This window comes from Mauremys reevesii, linkage group 19, assembly GCF_016161935.1.
Source record: "Mauremys reevesii isolate NIE-2019 linkage group 19, ASM1616193v1, whole genome shotgun sequence".
NCBI classification, from domain to species: Eukaryota; Metazoa; Chordata; order Testudines; family Geoemydidae; genus Mauremys; species Mauremys reevesii.
This window is the reverse complement of record NC_052641.1, coordinates 4,114,175-4,141,992: the sequence shown is the minus strand read 5'-3', so window position 1 is coordinate 4,141,992 and position 27,818 is coordinate 4,114,175. Positions and strand designations below refer to the sequence as shown.

The window sequence follows — 27,818 nt, the reverse complement described above, 5'->3', positions numbered from 1 at the left end:
TTCAACCTTTAGCGACATCATAGCAGATAATGATTGTGTGTGTGTGTGTGTGTTTACATATATATTGTTAGAGGTTGACAATGTACCCAAACGGTTCCTGTCTGTCACCGTATTCTGTTAATTCATTGAGATGAACCATAACTGTAGTAATATCATTGTCTTTATTTCTGTGTGTTATATAGTAAACTGCCTGTAAATGGCAGGAGATGGGCAGTTGCCTTATGTTAATCGATGCAGCTAATCACCAGTGGTGCTTAGGAAATAGGAGGTTCTACTTCAAAGCCATTATTGTTCGCCCAAGGAATACCTGCCGTCAAGAGACTGCCAGGATCTATAACAAGCATTCTTGTTATCTCAGATCCGCTTAAGCTTCATCAGGGGAAGTTTGAGTCACAGGACTGAGGTCTCCAGCTCCAGTCTGGCTCACCCTGATAGTGGACACTGTATTATAACTAAGGCTGCAAGTCTTTCATGGAGGTCACAGAAGTCACGGCTTCCATGATTTTCCGGGACCTCCGTGAATTCTGCAGCTGCCCCCTAGGCTACCCCCACGCCCATGAGCAGCAATGTCTGCTGGAGCGCTCCACCCCTCAGCACCTAAGATTTAGTTAGGGGTATTTTTAGTAAAAGTCATGGACAGGTCACAATAACATGGGTTATGGCCCATGACCTGTCCGTGACTTTTATTAAAAAATACCCGTGACTAAATCGTAGCCTTAATTATAACCTATGGAAATAATTCTGAAAGAACTCTTTGCAACTCTAAAGTTTATCATCTCGACTCTACTATGAAACTAAGAATTTTATTTATATCTGTATGTATAATGCTCTTTTAACCTATACTCAATTTCCTTTTTTAAAAAAATCTTAGTTTAGTTAATAAGAATTGGCTGTAAGTGTGTATTTGGGTAAGATCTGAAATATTCAGTGACTTGGCAGGTAATGTGTCCGAACTTTTGGGCGTAGTAGAACTTTTTATATGATGAATAAGATTTTCAGTAATCCTCATTATCTTTGACTGGACTGTCTGGGTGGGAGCCCAGGGCTGGACGTGTTTGTGGCTTCTGAGTAACCAGGAAGATATTATAGAAGCTGTTTTGTTGCTGGATTGGTGAATCTAATTATTAGAAATAACCTCCAGCTTGGGGGATAGTCTGCCCCATTCATTGCAGTTTGCCCTGATGAGCAGTCTTCGTGTGGCCCCCCTGGGACCCTGGACAGAGGTGTCAGTGCATTCGGGCTGCCAGCCCCATCCTGGCTGCTTGGAGTGACTGAAGATCCAGCAGGTGGCATGCCAAATTGTGTGTCTCTGCAGAAAGCTCCCCCTTTTCCGCACAGAGCTGGCAGGTGAGCTGCTGCCCCTGTGCCAGGCCTCGTTCACTGAACGAGGGAGATGCTCTGGTCAGCCACGGCAAACACGGGGTAGATGGGTGCAGTAAAGGCTTCACGGTGTGAGTGGAGGATGACACAGGCAGTAGGGTCGTAGAACAGCACTTCCCCCCCCTCCAAGTCGACCAGCACGCCCACCTGCGCGGGGCACTTGACTAGCTCCACCACCTGATGACGGCTGTTGTGCGAGAAGCGGAACTCCTTGTCATAGCGCGAGAACACCCAGGAGAAGGGGTTGTAGCCCAGCCGGGCTGCGTTGCCAGGCCCTTTGCGCTGCAGGGAGCCATAAGAAATGCCCAATTTGTACGCGCAGCTTTTGTCCACGCGGATCCTCCAGGCGTGGGTCCCTTTGTGGAAGGCCTGAGTGCCCAAGGCGTTGGGCCAGTGATCGAAGCGCTCTGGGCAGTCTGGATAGGGCTTTGTCTTCTTGGGGCTGAACGCCAAGGTCTTCTTGTCTTCAGACAGGGCCAGCAGGGGGCTGATGGTTTTCTCATCTACGTGAACCTCTTCCAAACCTGCGAGGGAAGCCAAACAATCAGTACAGGCTGAGCAGCGGGACCTCGGCCAGGATCAGCCTGTCTCCCCCGGCAGCACTGGGCCGGGGAGGGAGCTGGGCTCATGTCCACATTCCCTTTTTTATAGGCCTTCCTAGGCAGTAGCCGTGTAGTGGCCACGCGGCTTCCTCTGGCGCCCAGCAGCACCACCTTCCAGGGCCGGCAGGCCAGCTCCCGGGGGAAGGGGCTGAGCTCAGACTGGACTCTGCCTGCGCAAGTTAGATGTACCCCAGCTAGTCCCACTGGGCACTGGCTCCTGGGCTTCTCCCAGCTGTAGCCTGCAGTAGGTCCCGACTGGCTCCCTCCATCCCATCCATCATGAGCCATCTCCCCTCCGCAGTGCTCGCCCACCCTGCTGCCTGGACACAGCAGGGCAGGGAGACGCTGGCCCAGAGGCTGGAGTGGCTCTGTGCTGAGAGTGGCTGGTGAGCAGGAAGCCTCAGGCTCCCAGCACATTGCGGATGGAGCAGGGGCAGGGCAAGGCATGAGACCTCTGCCTTGGTCCCAGGGTAGTACCCAGTGGGGACCAGGGCAGCACGGCCACAGGGCTGGCAGCTTTGGCCACACCTGTTTCCAAGCAGGGAGGAGGCAGGTGCATTCACAGGCCACCACCCATCCACAGATAGTGCCTGGCTTCCATCTGACCCCCCGCCCCAACCTGATGCAGAAGATCCAGCTGTTCGTGTGGGCTTCCTGACTCGGCTGGGGCCGGTGCCAGGGCAGCCTCTCTGCAGGCTTCTTCCCCTTTCAAACAAAAAGTGTAATACGGCGCAGAACATGTCCAACACCTGAGGTTCCCCCCAGGCCCACGTGTGACTAGGCTCCTGGCCACTGGGCTCCCCAAGATGAAGGCAGGGGTTGCATGTGGCCCTGAGGACGCACTTTCCCCACCCAGCTCTGGAAGCGCTGGGTTCGACTTGGTGCAGATCCAGATGTAGGCGCAGGAGACATCTCATCTCTCCCAAACGGTTCTCTGCCCTGGCCCAGGGCAGCCCAGAACGCACTGGGGATGAATGGTTGATTTGGGCCCAGTGGCGGGAAGATTAGCAAACCAGACAAGTACTCAGCTCTGATGGATGGGGAGGCAAGGGGCACAGGTGGGAGCTTGGCCCCACTCCCAGTGTGCAGGAGCCCATTCATAGCCCAGCCATCCCCTGTTGGTGTAGACTCCCCCATTGCTGCAATCCTCGACTGAGACAGAGGATCCTGGGTCCCTTCTGGCTGGGCTCTCTACCTCTCACCACGGCTGATGATCAGTGGTGCCGGAATCGGGGGGGCTATGGGGGCCATAGCCAGTGTTCCCTCTAATTTTTCCCACCCATGTGTAGAATGGATTTTATGTGCTCCAATATGGGGGTGATGTGTGACACACCACCTTCAACTGGGGCACATACAAAAATCCACGTGGTTGGGGTGGGGCCGACGGGTTTGGAGTGTGGGAGGGGGCTCAGGGCTGGGACAGAGAGTTGTGGTGCAGGGGGGTGAGGGCTCCAGCTGGGTGTGCAGGCTCTGGGGTGGGGCCAGAGATGAGGGGGTTGGGGTGCAGACTGCCCTGGGACTACAGTGGGGACTCCCCCCCAGCCCTCTCTCCCTGCAGCAGCTCCCAGGCTGGGGCCACCGGATAAGCGCCCCCCCGGCAGGTCCTGTCCGGGCAGGTTCCCTGGGCCCCTGCGCAGTGCTCAATAGGCTGCTGTGCGGCCGCGCAGCTTACAGGGAACTCAGGCCATAGCCGCCCCCCCACACACACTTTTTGAAAGTGGATGGGCCTGGCCAGGGCAGACCCCGCCCCCTTCCCCTCCTCTGCCGCCCGAGGCCCCACTCCCCTGCCAGGCCAGTAGTTGTGGGAGCCGCGCAGAGCCTCCACCTGCCCTAGGCGAGGCGTCCGGGGGGCGGAGACAGGTCAGGGGCTGCTCTGGGCGGGGGCAGGTGGATCGTCTGCTGCAGCTTTCACAGCTGCCGGCGTGGCTCTTATGGCTGGGCTGCAGCTCTGAGGCCCCGCTAGGGTTGCCAAATTTCCAATAGCACAAAACCGAGCACCCTTGGCCTTCACCGAGTCCCTGCCCCCACTCACTCTATCCCCCATCCCCGTCGCTGACTCTCCCCCACCCTCACTCACTCGCTCATTTTCACCAGGCTGCCTCAGGGGGCTGGGGTGCAGGAGAGGGTGAGGGCTCCGGCTGCGGGTGCAGGCTCTGGGGTGGGTGCAGGAGGGGGCTCAGGCCTGGGGCAGGCGGTTGGGGTGTGCGCTCCAGGCGGCATTTACCTCAGGGGCCTCCCAGAAGTGGCGACATGTTCCTCCCACTCCTAGGCAGAGCCGCGGCCAGGCGGCTCTGTGTGGTGTGCACTCATTGCCTTTGCCCGCAGGCACCGCCCCCACAGTTCCCATTGGCCACGGTTCCTGGCCAAAGGGAGCTGCAGAGCCGGTGCTTGGGGTGTGGACAGCATGCGGAGCCCCCATGGCCGTCCCTCCACCTAGGAGCTGAGGGATATGTCGCCACTTCCAAGGAGCTGCGCGGAGCCAGGTAAGGAGCCTGCCAGCCCCGCCAATCACACTTTTAACAGCCTAGTCAGCGGTGCTGACAAGAGCCGCCAGGATCCCTTTTTGACCGGGTGTTCTGGTAAAAAAAAACGGACACCTGGCAACCCTAGGACTGCCTGGAGCTGGGTCCGGGAGAGCTGTGCAGGCAGCTGTGGTAAGCCTGGTTCCCCCCCATCCCGTGCTGGGCGGGAGACCTGGGGGGCAGGGACATGGGCAGGGGGCTGCTATCGGCCCCACCCCACACAGGTTGGGATGCGGGGGGCAGGGCCGGCTCCAGACCCCAGCGCACCAAGCGCATGCTTGGGGCGGCATGCCGCAGGGGGCGCTCTGCCTGTCGCCGGGAGGGCGGCAGGCGGCTCCGGTGGACCTCCCGCAGGTGTGCCTGCGGATGCTCCACCAGAGCCGCGGGACCAGCGGACCCTCCGCAGGCACGTCTGCAGGAGGTCCACTGGAGCCACGGGACCGGTGACCGCCAGAGCGCCCCCTGCGGTGTGCCGCCGTGCTTGGTGCGGCGAAATTACTAGAGCCGCCCCTGGCAGGGGGACAGGCTCTACTTCTGGCTTGGCTGGGGGCGGAGTCTCTGGGTGAAGGGGGGGCGGGCCCCTGAGGGGAAGGGGAGGGGCCTCAGGGGCAGGGGCCCCGGCCTTTCCACTTTTGGGAAGGCTCCGACACCCTTGCTGATGATCCTGGCCTGCCTGGGGTATCCGGCGCCGTATCCCTCTGCCCAGCTCCAGTGCAGGATGTTCCCTCCATGCAGCCCATCCTCAGCTGATCTGCACTGGGATACAGTGAGTCACCTCCTCCCACACAGACACGCAGGGCTGGGCTGGGCTGCACTGGGATACCTGGCTCAGCAGATCTGGAGGGTGCCGGGGTGATGATGTTTGTGCGGCTGCCCAAGTCCCTGCCGATTTGCTTTTCAAATCCTCTAGTACAGCGCTGGGGCTGCAGCCTCTGCTGCTCAGTCACCTGGTCCTGCTCCCTGCCAGGCAGGGGCTCGATCTGCTGGGGCCTCTCCTTGCCCTTCCCCCATTGCACTTGCTGTGTGTCTTAAGACATCACCATAAAGACAAGGCTGGGAGCAGGTGAGTCACCTCCTCCCAGGCAGACATGCTGGGCTGGGCTGAGCTGGGGCTGGGCTGGAGGGGAATAACATGCTCACCTCATCCTGGGCCTAATCCTGCCAGGTCCTGAGCACCCTCAGCTGCACTGATGTCCTGCACCTGGCAGGATCACTTTTGTAAGACCCAGAAACAAACCAGCATCTGGCACTCAGAGCACGGCAGTCTAATGACCTGAGCCTGCTGCCGTGGTTTCAGAGGGGGCAGGAACAGAAAGGGTTAGAAAACCTGCCTTAAAGTGATAGGCTCAAGGAGCTCAGTCTATTAAGGGGTGACTGTGTGGGGGGAATTAGTCCTATGTGGGGAACAGCTCTTCAGTCTAGCAGACAAAGGTCTAACAGGAGCAATGGCTGGAATTTGAAGCTAGACAAATTGGAAAATTAAGCTGTATATTTTTACTAGTGGGTAATTACGCCTTGGAACAATTTACCAAGGTTGTGGTGGGTTCTCCATCACTGACCATTTTTAAATCAAGACTGGATTATCTCCTAAGCAATCTGCTCTCGGGATTATTGTGGGGAAGTTCTATGGCCTGTGTGATGGAGGAGGTCAGACTGGATGGTCCCTTCTAGCCTTGGAATTGATGAATCTAGGAGTAGTCTCCAAGCCCCCTCAGGAATGGTGGGTGAATTAGCAGCGGATGAACTAGAATCATAGGACTGCAAGGGACCTCAAGAAGTCATCTAGTCCAGTCCCCTGCACTAAAGGCAGGACTACAATATAACTAGTCCATTCCTGACAGGTATTTGTCTAACATGTTCTTAAACACCTCCAATGATAGAGATTTTACAACCTCCCTAGACCATTTGTCCTAGTGCTTAACCACTGACAGGAAGCTTTTCCTAATGTCCAACCTAAACCTCCTGTGCTGCAATTTAAGCCCATTGCTTCTTGTCCTGTCCTCAGTGGATAAGGAGAACAATTTATCACCCTCTGCTTTAGAACACCCTCTTACGTACTCTGGCACTGCCTTTACACAAAGTGGAGCAGAATGCAGGCTCCCTCACCTTTAATATAGAGGGGCAGCCCCCAGAGACTACCCCTCCCAGCAGGCACACCTGGAGCCAAGCACAGCCTCACACGCTGGGGCCTCTGCTTTAGGGCTTGTCTGCGGAGGGGGATTTATTTACACTGGTATAACAACTTCCTATGTGGACGATCTTATTCCAGAATTATACCAGGGGGTTATACCAGTATAACTACTGCTGTAATTATACTGGTATGATTGTGCTAGTAAACATCCCCATGCTGAGCAGCCCTTCGTCATGATGAATCCTGTGGCCCGTGTTCTGCAGGAGATCAAACCAGATGATTTAACGGTCCCCATAACCTTAAAATCTCTGAATCTATGAGCTATGCTTTGCGAGGCCTCTTTAGTCTATCTACGCTACATAGAATCATAGAATGACAGGGCTAGAAGGGACCGCAAGGGTCAGCTCGTCCAGGGGTTCTCAACCTTTTTCTTTCTGAGCCCTCCCACCCCCCAACGTGCTATAAAAACTCCATGTGCCAGCTGTGTCACACCACCCGTTTTCCTGCATATAAAAGCCAGGGCCAGCATTAGGGGGCAGCAAGTAGGGCAGCTGCCTGGGGCCCCACACCACAGGGGGCCCCGCAAAGCTAAGTTGCTTAGGCTTCAGCTTCAGCCCCGGGTGCCGGGACTCAGGGCCCTGGGCTTCAGCCCTATGGGGTGGGACTTTAGCTTTCTACCCTAGAACCCAGCAAGTGTAACACGGGTCCAGCTTGGCAGACCCCCTGAAACCTGCTCGTGGCCCCCAGGGGGCCCCGGACCCTTGGTTGAGAACCACTGATCTAGTCTAACCCCCTGCTCAGATGCAGAATTTGTTGTGACTAAGCCATCCAAGTCAAGACAGATGGTTATCCGGCCCCCTTTTGAAAACCTCCAGTGAAAGAGCTTCCACAACCCCCTGAGGCGTCTGTGGCATTGTCCTACTGTTCTTACAGCTAAGACGTTTTTCCTGAGTTTTAGTCTAAATCTGCTGTGCTGTAGTTTGAACCCATTGTCTCTTGTTCTGTCCTCTGTCATAGAATCATAGACTTTAAGGTCAGAAGGGACCATTATGATCATCTAGTCTGACCTCCTGCACAACGCAGACCACAGAATCTCACCCACCCACTCCTGTAACAAACCTGTGTCTGAGACATTGAAGTCCTCAAATCATGGTTTAAAGACTTCAAGATGCTGAGAATCTTCCAGCAAGTGACCCGTGCCCCATGCTGCAGAGGAAGGTGAACCCCCCACCCCAGGGCTTCTGCCAATCTGCCCTGGAGGAAAATTCCTTCCCGACCCCAAATATGGTGATCAGCTAAACCAGGGGTAGGCAACCTATGGCACGTGTGCCGAAGGCGGCACGCAAGCTGATTTTCAGTGGCACTCACACTGCCCAGGTCCTGGTCATCGGTCTGGGGGGGCTCTGGATGTTAAAATGTTTAAGAGCTTCATTTAAAATTAAATTAAAAACCTTATTTACTTTACATACAACAATAGTTTAGTTATATATTATAGACTTATAGAAAGACCTTCTAAAAATGTTAACATGTCTGACTGGCAGGCGAAACCTTCAATTAGAGTGAATAAATGAAGACTTGGCGCAGCACTTCTGAAAGGTTGCCAACCTCTGAGCTAAACCCTGAGCATGTGGGCAAGACTCACCACCCAGACACCCAGGAAAGAATTCTCTGTAATAACTCAGATCCCACCCCAGCTAACATCCCATCACAAGCCACTGGGCATATTTACCACCAGTAGTCAAAGACCAATTAATTGCCAAAATTAGGCTATCCCATTATACCATCACCTCCATAAACTGGCTTCAAGACTAAGCTTGATAAGATATGTCTTTTGCCCCCACTACTCCCCTTGGAAGGTTGTTCCAGAACTTCACTCCTCTGATGGTTAGAAACCTTAGTCTAATTTCCAGTCTAAACTTCCTAGTGTCCAGTTTATATCCATTTGTTCTTGTGTCCACATTGGTACTAAGCTTAAATAATTCCTCTCCCTCCCTGGTATTTATTCCTCTGATAAATTTATAGAGAGCAATCCTATCTCCCTTCAGCCTTCTTTTGGTTAGGCTAGACAAGCCGAGCTCTTTGAGTCTCCTTTCATAAAACAGGTTTTCCATTCCTCGGATCATCCTAGTAGCCCTTCTCTGAACCTGTTCCAGTTTGAATTCATCCTTCTTAAACATGGGAGACCAGAACTGCACACACTATTCCAGATGAGGTCTCACCAGTGCCTTGTATAACGGTACTAACACCTCCTTATCTCTACTGGAAATACCTCGCCTGATGCATCCCAAGACCACATTAGCTTTTTTCATGGCCACATTACATTGGTAGCTCAGTCATCCTGTGATCAACCAATACTCCGAGGTCCTTCTCCTCCTCCATTACTTCCAACTGATGCCTCCCCAGCTTATAACAATAGTTCTTGTTATTAATCCCTAAATGCATGACCTTGCACTTTTCACTATTAAATTTCATCCTGTTACTATTACTCCAGTTTACAAGGTCATCCAGATCTTCCTGTATGATATCCTGGTCCTTCTCTGTGTTAGCAATACCTCCCAGCTTTGTGTCATCCGCAAACTTTATTAGCACATTCCCACTTTTTGTGTCAAGGTCAGTAATAAAAAGATTAAATAAAAGATTGGTCCCAAAACCGATCCCTGAGGAACTCCACTAGTAACCTCCTTCCAGTCTGATCGTTCACCTTTCAGTACGACCCGTTGTAGTCTCCCCTGTAACTAGTTCCTTATCCACCTTTCAATTTTCATATCAATCCCCATCTTTTCCAATTTAGCTAATAATTCCTGATGTGGAACAGTATCAAATGCCTTACTGAAATCAAGGTAAATTAGATCCACTGCGTTTCCTTTGTCTAAAAAATCTGTTACCTTCTCAAAGCAGGAGATCAGGTTGGTTTGGCACAAGCTACCTTTTGTAAAACCATGTTGTATTTTGTCCCAATTACCATTGACCTCAATGTCCTTAACTACTTTCTCTTTCAAATTTTTTTCCAAGACCTTGCATACTGCAGATGTCAAACTAACAGGCCTGTAGTTACCTGGATATCTTTAAGAAAGGGGAAAAAGTTAGGAACTATGTTAGCAATTCTCCAGTCATACGGTACAACCCCTGAGTTTACAGATTCATTACAAATTCTTGCTAACGGGCTTGCAATTTCATGTGCCAGTTCCTTTAATATTCTTGGATTAAGATTATCTGCCCCCCCCCCTTTAGTCCCATTACGTTGTTCGAGTTTGGCTTCTACCTCGGATGTGGTGATATCTACCTCCATATCCTCATTCCTATTTGTCATCCTACCATTCTCCCTAAGCTCCTCATTAGTCTCATTAAAGACTGAGGCAAAGTATTTGTTTAGATATTGGGCCAGGCCTAGATTATCCTTAACCTCCATTCCAGCCTCAGTGTTTAGCGGTCCCACTTCTTTCTTTGTTCTCTTCTTATTTATATGGCTATAGAACCTTTTACTATTGGTTTTAATTCCCTTTGCAAGGTCCAACTCTACATGGCTTTTGGCCTTTCTCACTTTATCCCTACATGTTCTGACCTCACTAAGGTAGCTTTCCTTGCTAATCCTGCCCATCCTCTACTCCTTGTAGGCTTTCTGCTTTTTCTTTGTCCCCTCTGAGATGCTTGCTCATCCAGCTTGGTCAACAACTCTTGCCTCTGAATTTTTTCCCGTTTCTTGGGATGCAGGCTTCTGATAGTTTCTGCAACCTTGACTTGAAATAATTCCAGGCTTCCTCCACCTTTAGATCCCCAAGTTCTTCAGTCCAATCCACTTCCCTAACTAATTTCCTTAATTCTTTAAAGTTAGCCCTTTTGAAATCAAAAACCCTACTCACAGATCTATTTTTGTTTATCCTTCCATTTAGTTTAAACTGAATTAGCTCATGATCGCTCGAACCAAAGTTGTCCCCTACAACCATTTCTTCTATGAGGTCCTCACTACTCACCAAAACCAAATCTAAAATGGCATCCCCTCTTGTTGGTTCAGCAACTACTTGGTGAAGGAATCCATCAGCTATCGCATCTAGGAAAATCTGAGCCCTATTATTATTACTAGCCTTGTCCTCCAGTCTATATCTGGGAAGTTAAAGTTTCCCATGATCACACAATTCCCATTAGTGTTTACTTCATTAAAAACATTATCTCTATCCATCTCCAAATCAGATCCCGGTGGTCTGTAGCACACCCCAAGCACTATCCCAGGGGAGGCTCTAGTAGCTTTCTCCAGCTTTTTTATGGCAGCCTTTCAAGTATTCGAAGACGCCATCATGTCCCCCCTTAATCTCCTCTTCTCCACACTAAACATACCCAGCTCCTTCAGCCTTTGCTCGTATGGCTTGTGTTCCATCCCTTGGATAATCTTTGTGGCTCACATTTGGATCCTCTCCCAGTTTCTCTACATCCTTTCCATACATTGGTGATCTAAACTGGACACAGTCCTCCAGCTGAGGCCTAACCAGCGCCAAGTAGAGTGGTACTATCACCTCCCGTGACTTGCATGCTATGCCTCTGTTAATGCATTTGCTTTTTTTTGCAACAGCTTTGTATTGCTGACATATCCATGTATTTAGCTCATGCCCATCACTATGGTACCCAAGTGCCTCATATGGCAGGTTAGGGTAGCCATGCTCACTTTCAAGAGCCGTGGCCCTGGGGAGAAGACAGACACTAAGCTGATAGTTTTCAATCTGGGAAGTGTATTAAGTATTTATGCGTTTGGAGCTGTGACAGTCCACGCCTCTAGGGTCAGGGCAGCGTGGGCTATCGGTCACAGGCCGTAAAGCCGCCCTTCAGTGCAGGGTAGCGTGGCCTAGCAGCCAGGGTCTATAGCGCCACCCTTGGTGCCGGGCACCGTGGCCTAGCAGCCAGGGTCTATAGTGCCACACTTTGCTACAGGGCAGTGGGGCCTGACGGCCGAAGTCCATAAAGCAACTCTTTGGCATAGGGTAGCATGGCCTAGTGGCCAGAGTCTCTAGTGTTGGGGTGTGGCAGCCTCAGTAGGGGGGCCTGGGCCCACCCAACCCAGGGCCCTAAAAGTGGCATAGTGGCTTGCCACTGACTCAGCAAGGGGTTCCTACCTAAACACACTGAGCTTCCCCAGGCAGGAGGTACCACTCCATCACCCTCCCTGGGTCACTTCCTACCAGAGTCTGTGTTAGGGTTTCCCATGAGACATCGGGTCCTCTGTGTTCGGCTGGGCCGTTCGGCTCCAGGCTTTCCTCCAGTCGCTGGGGTGCAGGTGGCTGTGGACGGCTTCAATTCCCGGTGCAGTCAGAGGCTGTGGCTGGCCCTCCGCAGGAGCTTCCCGGGCAGGTCCTTCCCCTGCGGCCTCCAGCCCAGAATGAACTCGTCTCCCTCTCTTTATACTACTAGAGCACTTGGAGCATGCCCAGTCTTGCCGGGGGGCGGGACTTCCGCTGTCAATACCTGGGGCTTAACCCTGTCTGGGTTAGTGTGGGGTCCACTTACCCTGTCACAGGAGCATATTTTGTTTCTTTTAAAAATCAGGGCCTACGTCTTCAAACCTGCATACATGAAGTTAGACTCCTAAATCCAGATTTAGGCTCCATGGCTGAAATTTTGGCGCCAGCAAATCACCCACCCACTTCAGTGGGGCCAGGATGTCACCCTGGACTCTAATTCCAGGCACCTGCGTTTGAACATGTTGGTCCATACATTTAAAAGCAAGCCCCTGTCCTGTGTTCCAAACAGCACCTAAGCTACTCGGCCCAGAGAGACTGTAACATGCAAGGGAGGTACAGGATGGTTTGTGAGGTTTGTTGCCTTTCTGCACTTCAGTGTACCCAGCAAGGCTTTTAGTCAGTTTCCCTCTCTGCTTCTCACCCACTACCCCAGGGCTGCAGATACTGCAGGGATGCATTGAAATCCCTCCAAAAACTGTGCTCAGGCTCAGGGAGAGATGTTCTTGAGGCCATGCACTCATTTCTGCTACAGTCTCACCAACCCCAAACGCTCAGAAATTGTGAGCTCAGCCTCCAAATCAGGAGATTAGCTTTAAAAAACCAACATGATTCCTAAACATAATCCAATGCAGGCTCTTTGCATTGCCTTCTGGTTTCTGAGTTTTTAAGGAGCATGCTGGTCCCATTTTTAAGCTTCTCTCTGCAACCATTAGGGCTGGAAACTCATTTATTTTTCAAGGAAAGCTGAGATTGTCACATAATCAATAGTCTCCAGGAGCTGGGTTTTTAAGTAAAATAGCCGCTATCCACAAGGTTTGCAATGAAGCGGTGAGATTTGGCAACACTGCTATTAACATGAGGTCTTTTATAGCTAGGCCTGGGGCCTCCGCTCTGGGCCAGTGCTGCTCGAAAGAGCTGGCATCACTTTTGCACTTTAGGTCATTTCTCTTTAGCATCTCCCTGCTGAAGCAAACAAGGATCAGCTCTGTTCTCTTCAGCGATTGCTGTTGCTGAGAGAATCGTGACCAGTGGGGGAGCAATTCCCACTAACAGGCATAAAGTGCTTGGCGTAAAGTGCACTTGTGCATGCAGTGAATCTGAAGCACACTTTGAAGTTACAGATTGACTCTCAACACCCACTTGCTTCCACACACACAAACCTGGGGAGCAGTAACGTCAGGCAGCCAGGATGTTTGCTTAGGCGCAGAATGAATCAACCTGCCAGGAGTCCCCAGAGGAATGTGGGCTGTGAGCGAGACACTGACCTGTGGCACAGCTGAGAACAGCAGAGGCCCACAGCTGGTGCAGTAATGGACTCTGAACACATTTCTGATTAAAGTTTAACTTCTCGGACTCCTGTGGCTCCAGGATTCCCTCCGCTGCCTCTGTCCTAGGAAGTAAAAGAGAGGGTTTATTAGGAAATGGATTGATTTAGTGTCAGGTGCTAGAAGATACACAACCTAGTGTCACAAGGAACTACTTCAACCGAAGTTACACCAGGGACAAGGTGTCTCTTCAGCTAGAATCCCCAGGCCTGGTTTCAGGTGGGTTTGACTCCAGGCAGCTACAAACAGACATTGACATTTTAAAATGAAACCCCAATACTGGCGAGTGATTCAGCTTCCCACAGCTCCAGTCGACAGAGCAAATCGGTCTGAGACAGCTCCACAGAACGGGGGTGTACAATGAACGTGTTAAGGGGGGGCAATCAGATTTTCCTGTAAGGCCTTTTATAGACAAAGCCTCGTTGCTGTGGGGTAGGGACAGCCAGCAGAGTAACATGCTGAGACCAGGGCCGGTGCAAGGATATTAGGCGCCTAGGTGAAACTTCCACCTTGCGCCCCCCTTCTCCCTCCCCTCCTCCCGGACCATTGCGTATTAGAAACGTTCAAAAATACACCCTTTTTAGTCACGTATATTTCCTTTCTTCATTCTTTCATATACAAATCTACTATATTTTATTCTACCTTTAGAATATCCAATTATTGTTGTTAATAAAATTTATAAAATTAGAATGGTGGATACTCCGTCATACAACAACTGACGATATCAATATGACAAATTCCAACAACCTACACATGCATATTCACACAACAGTGAGTTTGGATCCCGTGCCACTCTCGGGAGTCAGCAGTGAATCCCTGGGGAGACTAGTGGATCCAATTGGAGAGAAACCCCCATGCGGCTCTGGGGTGGGCAGCTGGCCTGAACTAGGTCCTTTGTCCGATGTCCCTTGACCCTTTTTGCTTGGTGCCAGGGAGTCCCACTTTTTTGACTGCTTCTTGGGCACTGGCGAAGGGTGTGGGGTCTCGGGTGGGGCAGGGCTGGGGATGAGTTTGGGGTGCAGTCAGGCTGCCCCAGGGATGGAGACAGAGAGGAGGACTCCCCCAGCTCTCTCTCTGCCAGCAGCAGTGAGTTCTGGGGGAGGGGCCCCCCACTTCTGCCCCCACCCCAGTAGCACACTCACACTGCACCACTGTCACTGCACATGCTCCTAGGGCCCTTCTCAGGTCCAGGAAGCCCCCTTGCCTCCCCAGTGGTGGGTGTCGGGGGGGAGCTGCCATCACATGTGTGCCTCCTCCCCTGCTGCTGCCCCTCACTGTAGCCTCACTGGGGGTGACCCTTGCCCAGTGTGGGGCAGAAGCGGTGACTGCAGGCAAGGGGGGGAGGGTTGGGGCTGTGCTGGTGGAGGGTCCCGCCGGAAAAGAAAAGGGTCTGAGGGGGAAGGGCAGCCTGCCCTGCCACTAGTGGTTGAGGGGCACTAGGACCCTGCGGCAGCAGTTGATGCCGGGAGCAGAGCAGAGCGGAGGCAGCGTGGAGCTGCAGGAGAGAGAGGCAGGGAGGCTTCTGGGGCTGGGGGACACTCAGGGGACTCACGGGGGCAGCAGGCTGAAACACTGTATAAAAAAAATCGGGGTGGGGAGGGCGCCCCCAAATCTTGGCACCCTCGGCAACTGCCTAGTTCGCCTAGTGGTTGCACCGGCCCTGGCTGAGACTCCTGAAGGATCTGACATAGCATGGAAAGGAGCTAAATCCATACAGTAAGTGGCACACACACATGGTGTTTATTGGGCTCATAAGGAAAGGCTGAGGCCCTGAAGTTTGCCACTAATCACCTGCCATGCTTTATTGCTCAGGCTTTAAAGCTAGGCACAAGGCAGAAATGTGCAACAATCACTCCTGGCCGAATTCTGCGCCACTGCACATGCACAGAATTTATGTCCCCCACAGATTTCTTTGCTTCCCCACAGAAAACTGACTTTCTGACGGGGAAGCGAAGGGAAGCCACAAGAGCAGTCATATGACTCTCCCCAGCAGTGTGTTTCTGGTACCCAGGGCAGCCAGTAGAGAGGTAAATCACTGTGGGGCATGGGGCGGGACTGGGGAAGACACGGCTGGTGGCTCCTACCCTGCGTCAGGCTCAGCTGCTAGCCCTGGCTGGGCTGGAGAGGATGGGGCCTCCTCTTCCCTTACACAGCATCTGGGGCTGGGTCAAACCCACCCTGAGATTTCTCCCCCCAGCTGTAGGAAGCTCTGCAAACTCCTCCCCTGCCCTGCTTCCTACACCCATCGTTCCTTAGCTTCAGGGAGAGGGATCCTTCTACAGGGAGCTGCTCCCCCATCCACCTAACCCCCATCCATCCAGGGCCCTCATACCTGACTCTCCTGCCAAGCCTCACCCCTCCACACACAAAACCCCCGATGAGCCCCGCTCCCCCTGCACCTGGACCACCCCAACAAGCCACCCGTACCCGGATCCCCACCCCAACGAGCCCCAACCAGCTTCACCTGGATCTCCACCCCACTAAGCCCCACTCCCCCAGCATCTGGACCACCCCCCACTGCACCCCCACACCCAGACTCCCCTGCAGGGGTGGCTCCAGGGCCCAGCACGCCAAGCACGTGCTTGGGGCGGCATGCCGCGGGGGGCACTCTGCCGGACGCCGGGAGGGTGGCAGGCAGACAGCCTTCGGCGGCATGCCTGCGGAAGTTCCGCTGGTCCCGCAGCTCTGGTGGACCTCCCACAGGCATGCCTGCGGGAGGTCCACTGGAGCCGTGGGACCGGCGACCGGCAGAGCGCCCCCCGTGGCATGCTGCCGTGTTTGGGGTGGCGAAATGTCTAGAGCTGCCCCTGCTCCCCTGCCAAGCTCTATCCCTCCGGCCCATGCCCAGACACACCCCCGCTGAGCCCCAACCACTTTCACCTGGACCCCCTGTAGAGTCCCATTACATTAAACCCAGAACCCCCAACAAGCTCCTGTGCATCCAGATCCCCCCCACCGAGCTGCTCACACCCAGACTGCCCCACACAGAACCCTCTCAACCCACACCTGGATCCCCCCACATGAAGCCTTCCACACTTGGACTCTGCCATGCTGAGCCTGCCTGCCCACATCTGGTGCACCTGGCACGGAGGGGCAGGGCCCCGGTGTGTTTCTGGGGCAGGCCCGGTCCTTGCGCCGTGTCAGGGTTGGGTGCAGCCTCACTGCTAGTCTGTGTTCCGGGGTGCAGCTGCACAGTGATCTCCCACCTCTGTGAGCCAGTGGCCTGTGCTCCCCAAGGCCAGGCTGGAGCCTCCACATTTGTTTGACAAATAAAATCTGCAGAATTTTAAAATATTGTGCGCAGAATTTGTATTTGTTTTGGCACAGAATGGCCTCAGGAGTAAATAATCAGGACTCCAGGTAGTGCTAAGAAGTGCTATAATTAGAACTACCCCTAGGGGGCACTCAAGGCACCAATGCCCACCCAGGGAAGGACAGCCCAATTTCAATCTTCGCCTTAGGCCACAATGCAAGTCACGCCAGGTTCCCCTTCTCAGGAGCAGTGAAAGGCACAGACACAGCAATGGGTGCTTGGTACCAGTGGCAGCGCTGCCAGGCTCTCACGCTGCACCTCACTTGTCTGTTTAATAAGGAGGCTGCGTGAATGTAGAGCCCTCAGCTAGGAAGGCTGAAGACAGCTTTAAATTGTTACCCCTCTGTGCAACGCTGTCCTGGGCCCGTCCGCAGGTAAGGAGCACTGCAGGCTCTGTGGACAGGCAGTGCCCAGCACTTTCCTATGGGAGACAAGGGGAGCTTTTCCACAGGCTCTAATGGGAGCTAGATAAAGCCCCAAATAATCATCTGCTGACACTGAAAAAGCGTGTGCCTATGTGTGCAGCACACGTGTGCGAGCGTGTCTCGGGCATCTGTGTAAATCAGCTTTACTACATCTAGATCCAACAGGTGTGTCCTGGCCACCAGGATTTCTAGGTGCCAAACATAAGAATTTAGGTCCTCACAGCTGAGCCATAGTGCAGCACGTGAAGCAAAGCCACAGTGGGACATTTTGGGGAAGGGGCATTTTATACGCATGCAACTTCTCAGCCCCTTGGCACTATGCCCTGACCAAAAGCAGCACCAGTCAGGAAAAGGTCAGCGTCACCTGCTGCCTGGGAATGGTCCGCGGCTCTATGCTGCACACGAGCCGTGGTGCTCGCAGAATGGGCAAGGTGAGTCAGGGGGGCCGTGAACATTTGATTACTCACCTCTCGAAGATCTCCTGCTCCGCGTGCTGGGGACAAGGAGAGAGACAATCACACAAGCTGAAATTCTCATAAGAACATAAGAACGGCCATTCTGGGTCCGACAAATGGTCCGTTTAGCCCAGTGTCCTGTCTTCTGACAGTGGCCAGTGCCAGGTGCTTCAGAGGGAATGAACAAAGCAGGCAGTCACTGAGTGACCCAGCCCCTGTTGTCCAGTCCCAGCTTCTGGCAGTCAGAGGCTATGGATATCCAGAGCATAGGGTTGCATCCCTGACTATCTTTGTTAATAGCCGTTGATGGACCTATTCTCCAAGAATTTAGTTAATATTTTTTTTAACCCGGTTATAGTTTTGGCCTTCACAACATCCCCTGGCAATGAGTTCCAGAGGTTGACTGTGTGTTGTGTGAAGAAATGTTTCCTTGTGTTTGTTTTAAACCTGCTGCCTGTTAATTTCATTGGGTGACCCCTGGTTCTTGTGTTATGTGAAGAGTAAATAACACTTCCCTAGTCACTTTCTCCACACCAGTCACAATTTTATAGGCTCCATCAGATCCCTCCTTAGTCATCTCTTATCTAAGCCGAACAGCCCCCGTTTTTTTATTTTCTCCTCGTATTTTCTTGAGGCCATGGAGTCATTTCTGTTTCAGCCTCACCAACCCCAAACACTCAGAAATCATGAGTTCAGCCTCCAAATCAGGAGATTAGCTTAGAAATCACATGATTCCTAAAAATAATCAAAAGTGTGATCCTCTTATTGCCTTCTGGTCTCTGAGCTTTTAAGGAGCATTCTGGTCCCATTTTAAAGCTTCCCTCTGCAACCATTAAAGCTAGAAACTAATGTATTTTTAATGAAACCTGAGACTGTGGCAATCAATAGTCTCAGAAGTCTCCTTTTCATTTTTGCTGCCCTTCTCTGTACCTTTTCCAATTCTGTCTTTTTTTAAGATGGGGCAACCAGAACCGCACGCAACATTGAAGGTTTCTGTGTACCATGGATTTATACAGAGGCATTATTATATTTTCTGTCTTATTATCTATCCCTTTCCTAATGGTTCCTAATATTGTTAGCTTTTTTGACTGCCACTTCACATTGAGCAGATGTTTTCAAAGGCCTATCCACGATGACTCCAAGATCTTTCTTGAGTGGTAACAGCTAATTTAGCCCCCATCATTTTGTATGTATAGTTGGGATTATGTTTTCCGATGTGTATTAATTTGCATTTATCAATGTTTTCTTGCCCAATCATCCCATTTTATGAGATCCCTGTGTAACTCTTCGCAGTCAGCTTTGGACTGAACTATCTTGAATAATTTTGTATCATCTGCAAACTTTGACACCTCACCATTCCCTTTTTCCAGATCATTTAAGAATATATTGAACAGCACTGGTGCCAGTACAGATCCCGGGGGGACACCACTATTTACCACTTTCTATTGTGAAAATTGACCATTTATTCCTACCCTTTGTTCCCTATCTTTCAATCAATTAATGATCCATCAGAGAACCTTCCCTCTTATCCCATGACTGGTTACTTTGCTTTAGAGTTTTTGGTGATGGACCTTGTCAAAACTTTCTGAAAGTCCAAGTACACTATGCCCACTGGATCACCCGTATCCACATGCTTGTTGACAACCTCAGAGAATTCTAATAGATTAGTGAGGCATGATTTCCCTTTACAAAAGCTGTGTTGATTCTTTCCTAACATATCATGTTCATTGATATGTCTGAGAATTCTGTTTTCTATTAGTTTCAACCAATTTGCCTAGTACTGAAGCTAGGCTTACAGGGTCTCTTCTGGAGCCTTTTTTTTTTTTAATTGGCATTACATTCCCTATCCTCCATTTGGCATGAAGGCTGGTTTTAGCAGTAGGTCACGTACCACAATTAGTAGTTCTGTAATTCATATTTGAGTTCTCGCAGAACTCTTGCATGAGCACCATCAGATCCTGATGCCTTATTACTGTTTAATTTAGCAATCTGTTCCAACACCTCCTCTATTGACACCTGAATCTGGGACAATTCCTCAGATTTGTCACCTAAAAAGAATGGCTCAGGTTTGGGAATCTCCCTCAAATCCTCTGCAATGAAGACCAATGAAAATAATTTATTTAGCTTCTCCACAATGACCTTGTGTTCCTTGAGTGCTCCTTTAGCACCTCAATCGTCCAAAGGCCTCACTGACTATTTGGGTTTGTCTAGACTGGCACTTCATCAGCAAAACTTTTGTCGTTCAGGTGTGTTAAAAAAAAAAACACCCCGAAACGACAAAAGTTTTACCGACGAAAAGCACCAGTCTGACCGGTGCTTTGTCGGCAGAAGCGCTCTCCTGCCAACGAAGCTGCTGACACTCGCGAGCGGTGGAAGTTTTTTGTCCGCAGGAGAGCGCTCTCCTGCTGACAAGCAGCAGCTGCACCACGTGGCTTTTAGCAGTATGGCTGTAGCCGAACAGCTGGGTCGCCAGAGCCTTTGACAGGCTGTAAGTTTGTGTGTCTTTTGCTCGTTGCTCTTCGAATTCTTTTTTGGCTGCCTGATTATACTTCTACACTCGACTTGCCAGAGTTCATGCTTCTGTCTAGTTTTCTCCCAAGGATTTGACTTCCCATTTTTAAAATGTTGCCTTTTGGCCTCTAACCCCCTTTTACTCTGCTGTTTAACCATGGTAGCATTTTTTTGGTCTTATTGTTTTGTTTTTATCTGGGGTACATATTTATTTGAGCCTCTGTTACGGTATTTGTAAGTAGTTCTGTGCAGCTTACCAGGCATTTCACTCTTGTGACTGTTCCTTTTCAGTTCCATGGGACTCGCCTAATTTTTGTGTAGTTCCCCTTCTTTGAAATTAAACTGTGTTGGGTTTTTTGGTATTTTCCCCTGCATGGATGTTAAATTTAATTACATGATGGTTATTACTGAATGGGTCAGCACCATTCACCTCTGGGACCAGGTCCTGCGCCCCACTCAGGACTAAATCAAGAATTGCCTCTTCCCTTGCGGGTTCCAGGACTCGCTGCTCCAAGAAGAAGTCATTGATGATGTCTGGAAACTTTCTCTCTGCATCCCGTCCTGAGGTGACATGTCCCCAGTCAATATGGGGATCGCTGAAATCTCCCATATTATTGTGTTTTCTATTTTTGTAGCCTCTCTAATCTCGTGGAGCATTTCACAATCTCCATCACCATCCTGGTCAGGTGGTCGGTACTATACTCCTGCAGCTATGGACTCTCAGTATTCAAGCATGGAATTTGTGCGCAGTGATTCTTTGGCACAGTTCGATTCATTTCGAGTTGTACTGTATTTGGCCCTATGCTTTTCCCCAGAGGGTCAACGCCCGACCAGCGTGACTTACCCTGTCACTCCCGTATATTTTGTACCTGGGGTGCCGTTGATTGTCATTGTTCTCACACAATAAACTCTCTCCCTGGGCACTTATGCAAAGGTCTCAGTGGGTTTGGATGTCTTCCCAAGTCCTCCATCCCCCTCACCGAGCCCGCCCCGGGCACAGACAGTGTCACAGCGAACAACGAACCCCTGAAAATGGCTAAAACGGCCTCCTGGGGATTAACCTGTGCTGCTGGCAATGCCCAAAGCAGGTGAATTGAATAAGTTCATGCAGCAGGAAAATCCGCCTGCCACAGGTAGCCAAGGATCCTCTCCCCCACGTCCCTGATGGCTCCGTCTCCTGGTGCTTCTCCTACCAGCTGCTCTATGGCCTGTTATCTAATGTGCCTCCCACAATGGCATCCGAGACCCCTCAGTGCAGACCCCTTGCAGTCAGGTATCTGCAGCAGGAGTCCTCCAGCTCCCCAGCCCCACATCCACCCCAGAAGGCTTCGTTGCAGCACTTCAGCGGTTTCCCCTCTCTCCTGCTGGTCTGGGTTGTGGGAAGCACAACTGTCCTTCCTGGGCCCCGGGGGAGAGCAGCCCCATCCGCCGCAGGAGCAGGGAGCTGCTCCACTGCCCATCTCCCTCTTCCCGGCTCAGGCTGGGCTGGGGCACATCCTCCAGTGCCTCTTGGGCTGCATTTCCCACAGGCCATCAGGGCTCTGCACGCTCAGACCAAGTGCGGGCCCAGCACAGTGTGGACAGGGCACAGGGAGCTGCGGTGCTGCGTGCAGGAGCCACGGGCTGGCACCGCTGCTCTCAAAAGCAGAGCTGGCTTGTCTGGTGTGAGGCAAACACGCGGGAGACCTCGGTCAGGGGTGAGGGCAACTCTGGAGCCAAACTCCTCAGTGCTCCGGGGTCTCCCGCTGCACCCAGGAGCCTGTTCCTGCTGCATCATTCCCTCAGCACCTCGGTGTGGGACCCCGCCACTTGCACTTGTCAGTGGCGTTCCCTCCCCCACGTCCACACGGAAAGGACATCCTGTGCTCGCTCAGAGGCAGCTGAGCAGTAGTGATAAGAGGAAAGTCTGACATCATTAACAGAAATCTATTTCTGTGGGGCAGATGGAGCGGCCCAGCCATTTCCACAGGCCGGCAGCTCCAGAACACGCAGTGCCTTCTGCACAACCACCATCTATCGATTTGTTTGAACCAAGAGAACGACTTTATAACATACCGGCAGCTGCCCAGCAGTGACGCCTCAGTGCGTTTAGCCCCACAGGAAGCGCAGCTCTCTAGCACAGTCACTGCAGCCCCCATCAGCTGTCTGACTCATGGCGTTTCAGATGCTGACTGCCCCCCCAGTCTGTCCCAGGCCCCCAGCTCCTCGGGGAAAGGCCTGAGACCTGGGGGTGATGACAGCTCCGGAGAGTTGTTGTTTCCAAAGCAGACATCATTCTGTTATCAGCCAAACCTCACATTTGTATCAGCTTTCTCATTATGGAGCCTGCATTAATTGGCCAAAGTCAATTCAGGAAGATTTCTTTGCACAGTGTGTGGTCAATTGGTGGCATTTTCCATTGTGGGGTTAGAGAATCCTATCCCCGGACCGGACAATTCTAGGATCAATCATATTTGTAGTTATACGTAAGGTCAGTGTGTTCGTCTCTCCTGCTTCAGGCCATAGTCTGAGCACCACAGAGCCAGGAAGGGAAAGACAAACACGCAGCACTCATGAGTGGAGCACTGCCAGACCCTTCCTCACACACATCCAGTAGGGTGACCAGACAGCAAGTGTGAAAAATCGAGACGGGGGTTGGGAGGGTAATAGGCTTCTATACAAAAAAAGCCTCAAATATCGGGACTGTCTCTATAAAAACAGGACATCTGGTCACACTAACATCAAGTGTCAGCTCCTGCCAGAGACCAACCTCTGACCCAGTGTGGAAACATTTACAAGCCTCACACCGCCCCCAGGGCCGGCTCTAGGATTTTTGCTGCCCCAAGCAAAAAAAATTTTGGCCACCCCCCCCATCCCGTCGGTTTAGAGCGTCTTCATTAAAGCGCTACAGCGGTGCAGTTGCACCAGCACAGCGTTTTAAGTGTAGACCTGCCCGGAGTGTTTAAAATCAACAAAGAACTAGAAAAACCCATGAAAAACCATGTGCCGGCCTTCTCCCTCTCTGACTCCCGAGCCCAGTCCTCAGCTGCTGAGGCCCTGCCTGGGCCCCTGTGGCCCCACTGCTTGCAAGGGAGAATAGGCGAGGGGGACGCAATGCAGCAGCGAGTGCTGCTCTAGCCGACCATCCAAAGGATGGTGCATCCCCGAGCTTGGACCACAATTCTGATATTCTCCCATCACCCACAGTAAGGGGAAGACCAGTGGGAGCATTTCAGAAGCTCCCTCACCTGTTCCTAGCTCTTACGGGGCAGCCACATTTCTCTGGTGATTCCAGCCAGGTGACTCCTTGGGTAGCCACAGCTGCTTCCCAGGAATGCAAACCCGAGTCTCTCTTGAACTCTGGCCTCCTTGTTGTCAGTGCAACAAGCTGCCGAACTGCTGCGCTCAAGAGTCATCAGCTACAGCGAGAGAAGCCTGGCTGCAGGCTAGCCCGGTTCCTCAGTACAGGACTGTGGTACTTACCACCAGGCCGTGGTCATCCAGGTTGGTGATCATATCCACTAGGTAGGTGCGGAGGGCAGCCAGTTTCTGCAGGGATTCAGTCCAGTGAGCTCGCTGGGTCAGGATGCTCTGGTGAGTCCTCTCCTCCTCCGTGTGCACCTTCTCCAGCAGTCGCTGCTCTTCGTTCTCACACACATTTCTCACAAAGATCAATCTCTGGATCACCACTTCCCGGGCCCAGCTGGCCGCATTCTGCCACAGCAAGGACAGGGAGAAGTATCAGGTGCCCCTGCTTCAGCTCAGCAAGCACTGCGTGCAGTACCACTGGCATGCTGGAAAGTTACCACTGGAACTGGCTTTCAGTGCACTCTAATGCTCAGTCAATCCACCTGAAATCACTGGGATTAAAGTGGTGTAAACCAGTGTGAGATCGGCACCAGGCCGCTCTACCTACCAGCTATGGTGTTTCTAAGGCACTAGCTGGTATCGCCATGGCTACTAAGTGCCAACTTGACACCCAGCAAGGCCCAAAATTTCAGCTTCATACAAAAACCAAGTTTTACACCAGGGAAACGATCTCATGCTGACGAGCCAAAGGGCCAGCCTACAACCCCTGGTGCAGGATAGCAGCTCCGGCTCCCTGCAGCAGTCCCACTGGACTCAGCTCACATTAAGAAGGGTTTGCAGGATTAGGCCTGACAGCTGCTGTTCCCCGCCCTCCACACACACTCCTATTCACTCAGCAGCGGGTCTGCTCGCACTGAAGCATGTCTGTGCAGTCTTTGCAGCCCAGCCATTGCAGGAGGGCAGGAGAGGCTGGAAGTGAACTGACTAGAAACAAAACTGAAACTGACTAGCCTTTTATTGAAGCACAGGCACCAGTAGGGAACCGAGAAAAGTTAGGGTCATTGAAGTGTTCAAAGCCATTATTGCTAACACAGGCCTGGTCTACATTAGAAAATTAGGTCGGCATAACTACATCGCTCGGAGAACTGGAAAATCCACACCCCCAAGTGGCGTAGTTAAGCCGACCTAAGTCCCTGGGTAGACAGTGCTAGGTCGATGGAAGAATTCTTGGGGAGGTGGATAACTCAGGCTGATGGGTAATAACGTCTACACTGCAGCATTACAAGCATAGACATACCCACAGAGATTTACACCGAAATAGCTGGCCGGATTCTCAGTTATACTACGGCCACTTTCCCCTGCTCTCGCAGTGTAAATGGGCTTTAAAATCAGTGTAGGATGAAAGAGATGCGGCCAGAGAGGTGTAACATGGCCTCAGCGAAAGGGAGAAATAGGCCTAGTATTGTTATCCTGACACAGTCGCTTTAAAGGAAAGCACTGCCCGAGGGAAGCACGGGAAGCAGCACCAGCTGAACTGAGAGATGAGCAAATACAAGAGCAAACTTCAGGGTTCGACTCCCAAGCACACCCCCAGAACCCAGGCCAAGGTCATCTACAGGAGGATGGGGCAGCAGAGAGGGTGTTGGAAGCAGTGCAATGTGTACAGTGCATACGCTCAGCTGGCTGCCTCACGGAGCAGAGTCGGGGTTTATACCGCAGGAGACCAAGCAAAACTGTCTGTCCGTTATGGGGGATGGTCAGGTAGGGAGAAGGGCCTAAATAAAATCAGTAACCAAAGAGTAAAGCCATCTCAGCAACCCTGGGCAGCCAGCACTAATATTGCTGAGTGGGGTTTTGTTCGCCTGTGAGATGCAGGCTGCACTAGCAAGCTCAGATCCACATTACGGTGTCATGGAAAGAAAAGAGAATTACCAGAGCACTTTGGTTCTTCCCTGGCAGCACCTCAGCCATGTATTTGGTGATCGCAGCACTCTGCAGCTGGAGCTTCTCACACTGATCCACAATTTTATTCTGAAATACAGAATCAGAGCTCTGGATTCACAGCCTCTCTCGGAGCATCCTCTGCCATCGGGCACCATGAGCGCTCAGCTTTCAGAAGTGCTGTACTCAGATAGTGTCCTTCACTACAGCACGGGCTGCATGTGCTCCCCGGGAGCTCTCAGCCCCATTGCAGTCAGCTGCAAGCACACCCCAGCTTTACACAAAGAAACGAACCCCAGATTTGTAACAAAACCCAATCCTTGCCTGAAAAAGTCACAAATGGGCTAAAATACCCCTAAAAGTTAGTGGGTTTTAATCATATGACAATCCACCTTGGTAAGACCTGTCCTGGACTCCCGATTGCCAGCGATAGGATCTGTGCGAGAGGAAGAGGTGGAAGGAAGGGAGAAACGATTATATGCAGATCACCTAGGCCAGATTCTCTGTCATGTTCTTGTTCCTTTACATCACTCTGGCATGTGAGACGACAGAACCTCAGTGGAAATGGCCTCTGGGACGATCCCTGGCATAATGGCTTTCTCCATACAGCAGAGTTGCCAGAGTGGCTTTAGCCACCTCCCTAGCCACTGGCATAGCATGTGCACAAGGGGAGGGTGCAGGCATGGCCAGATCAAAATAGCTCCTGCTATTCTCAACTGGGATGACTTTGGAGGGCTGTTGCAGCCAAACATAAATTGGAGCAGTCCTAGGGCTGCTCTAATTTATGCTGTGAATGGGCAGCCCAATCATAGAATGCCAGGGTGGGAAGGGACCTCAAGAGATCATCCAGTCCAACCTGCTGCTCAAATCAGGACCAATCCCCAGATTATTGCCCCAGATCTCTAAATGGCCCCCTCAAGGATTGAGCTCACAATGCTGGGTTTAGCAGGCCAATGCTCAAACCACTGAGCTATCCCTCCCCCTCCCCAAGCTACAGAGCATAAAGCAGCCTTTGCCCCCTCCTGCAACAAGCACAGTTTTGCCAGAACAGACTCTGAGCCATAGTTTTGCCTTTGAAATCTGTCATTTCCCTTGGCAATAGGACAATTCCCATGGGATTGCTGGGAACCAAACCTGTCACTGGGGTTTACATGTCAAAACGAAAGTCACCGGCAGGAACAAGGAGGCGTTTACACTTCATTTGTGTTATTTTGATCTAGCCTGAAATTCCCAGGGTAGCGCAGAGAGGGCCCAGGCCCAGATCCCCGCGCACCTCCTTGCTCCTGGGGAGCCTCCCGCCCATGGGCGCTATGACCAGGCCGGCCGGGGGAGCTCACACGCGCTCCGCTTCCCATTGCTCACTCCCGAAGATGCGTGAGCGGTCACCTAGGTCACGCGGTATCGTTTCTGCGCTCTGATTGGATGGCTGAAACTTTTTTAAAGAGGAGCTTGGGGCGCCGGCCACTTTCCAGGCTCAGTGTTCGGGGGAGGGGCGCCCGGTGCGGGCCGCTGTCAGGCTTCACGGTTACACCCGAATGCGGGGAAGGAACCCGGCCCCGCCCCGCCCCGCGTGTGCGCCCAGCGGGTGAGGCCGGGACACGGGAGCGGCCGGGCAGGCTGGCGCGGCTCAGGCAGCGCTGGGGTGGGCGCGGTCCCTGCCCCGGGTGCGCCCCCTCGGCCGGGCGCTCGCAGGGACCCAGGCTGCGCCCAGCCCAGCGCCCAAGGGGGACCCGGCGGCCTGTCTCCCAGCACGTGTCTGCGCAGCGCCTGGCACACCCCGGCCCTGCGCGCACCTGGGGCTCTGCGCTCCCGTCACACGCGGCCGGAGCCCCGAGGGACGTCACCCCCAGGGCTGGGAAGCGGCCCCACGGCAGCCCCCTGCGCTCACGGGCAGCGCCGGCTCCACCGCCGGACTCTCCCCGCCAGCCGTCCGGCCCGAGTCCTTCCCACGTCCGGGGAGCGCCCGGAGCGGATCCAGGCCAGCGGTGCCCCGGCCCCAGCCCCGCTTACCCGCAGGTCCGCAGCCTTCGCCTCCAGCGCCGTCACGCGGTGGCCGCGGCAGCCGCCCAGCCTGGCGCACTGGGCGCAGACCGGCCGGCGGTGAGCGGCGCAGAACCAGCCCAGCTCCAGCCCGTGCTCCGGGCAGCTCTCCCCGCCCAGCCCCGCAGCGGGCTCGGGCTCCGGCTCCGCCCGCCCGGCTGCCCCCGCCGGGCTCCGGCTCCCCGGCTCCGCGTCCACGGGCGGCGGCAGCCCCGTCCCCTCCTGCGCCATGGGCCCCGCTCGCGGCAGGACGGAGCCGGAGCCGCTCCCGGGCGGACACGGGAGCTGCTGGGAGCGGGCGGCACCTGTCTCAGGTGCCGGGAACTGAGCGGCGGGCGGGGCTGGAGGGGCAGGTGACGGCAAAGGTGGAGCGAACCCGCCCTGCGCGCACACCCGAGTGCTGCACACAGCCCTGCTCGCGGACTCACACACACACAC

The 27,818-nt window shown here is 52.9% G+C and overlaps 1 protein-coding gene across 2 annotated transcripts; it reads right to left on the bottom strand.

The window, feature by feature from the left end:
- Window positions 1-142: 142 nt before the first annotated feature.
- BSPRY (B-box and SPRY domain containing) lies at window positions 143-27,818 on the bottom strand. 2 transcript variants are annotated; one of them, XM_039506886.1, is made up of 6 exons: window positions 27,351-27,818; window positions 25,332-25,430; window positions 23,574-23,804; window positions 17,613-17,638; window positions 13,348-13,472; window positions 143-1,904 (listed from the first exon to the last, which is right to left on the bottom strand). In XM_039506886.1, exons 1-6 carry the CDS (start codon window positions 27,609-27,611, stop codon window positions 1,378-1,380), a joined length of 1,269 nt encoding a protein of 422 aa, XP_039362820.1. In that variant the 5' UTR covers window positions 27,612-27,818; the 3' UTR covers window positions 143-1,377. The 2 variants fall into 2 exon arrangements, with proteins under 2 accessions (XP_039362820.1, XP_039362821.1); XM_039506887.1 differs by lacking the exon at window positions 27,351-27,818 and adding an exon at window positions 26,614-26,658.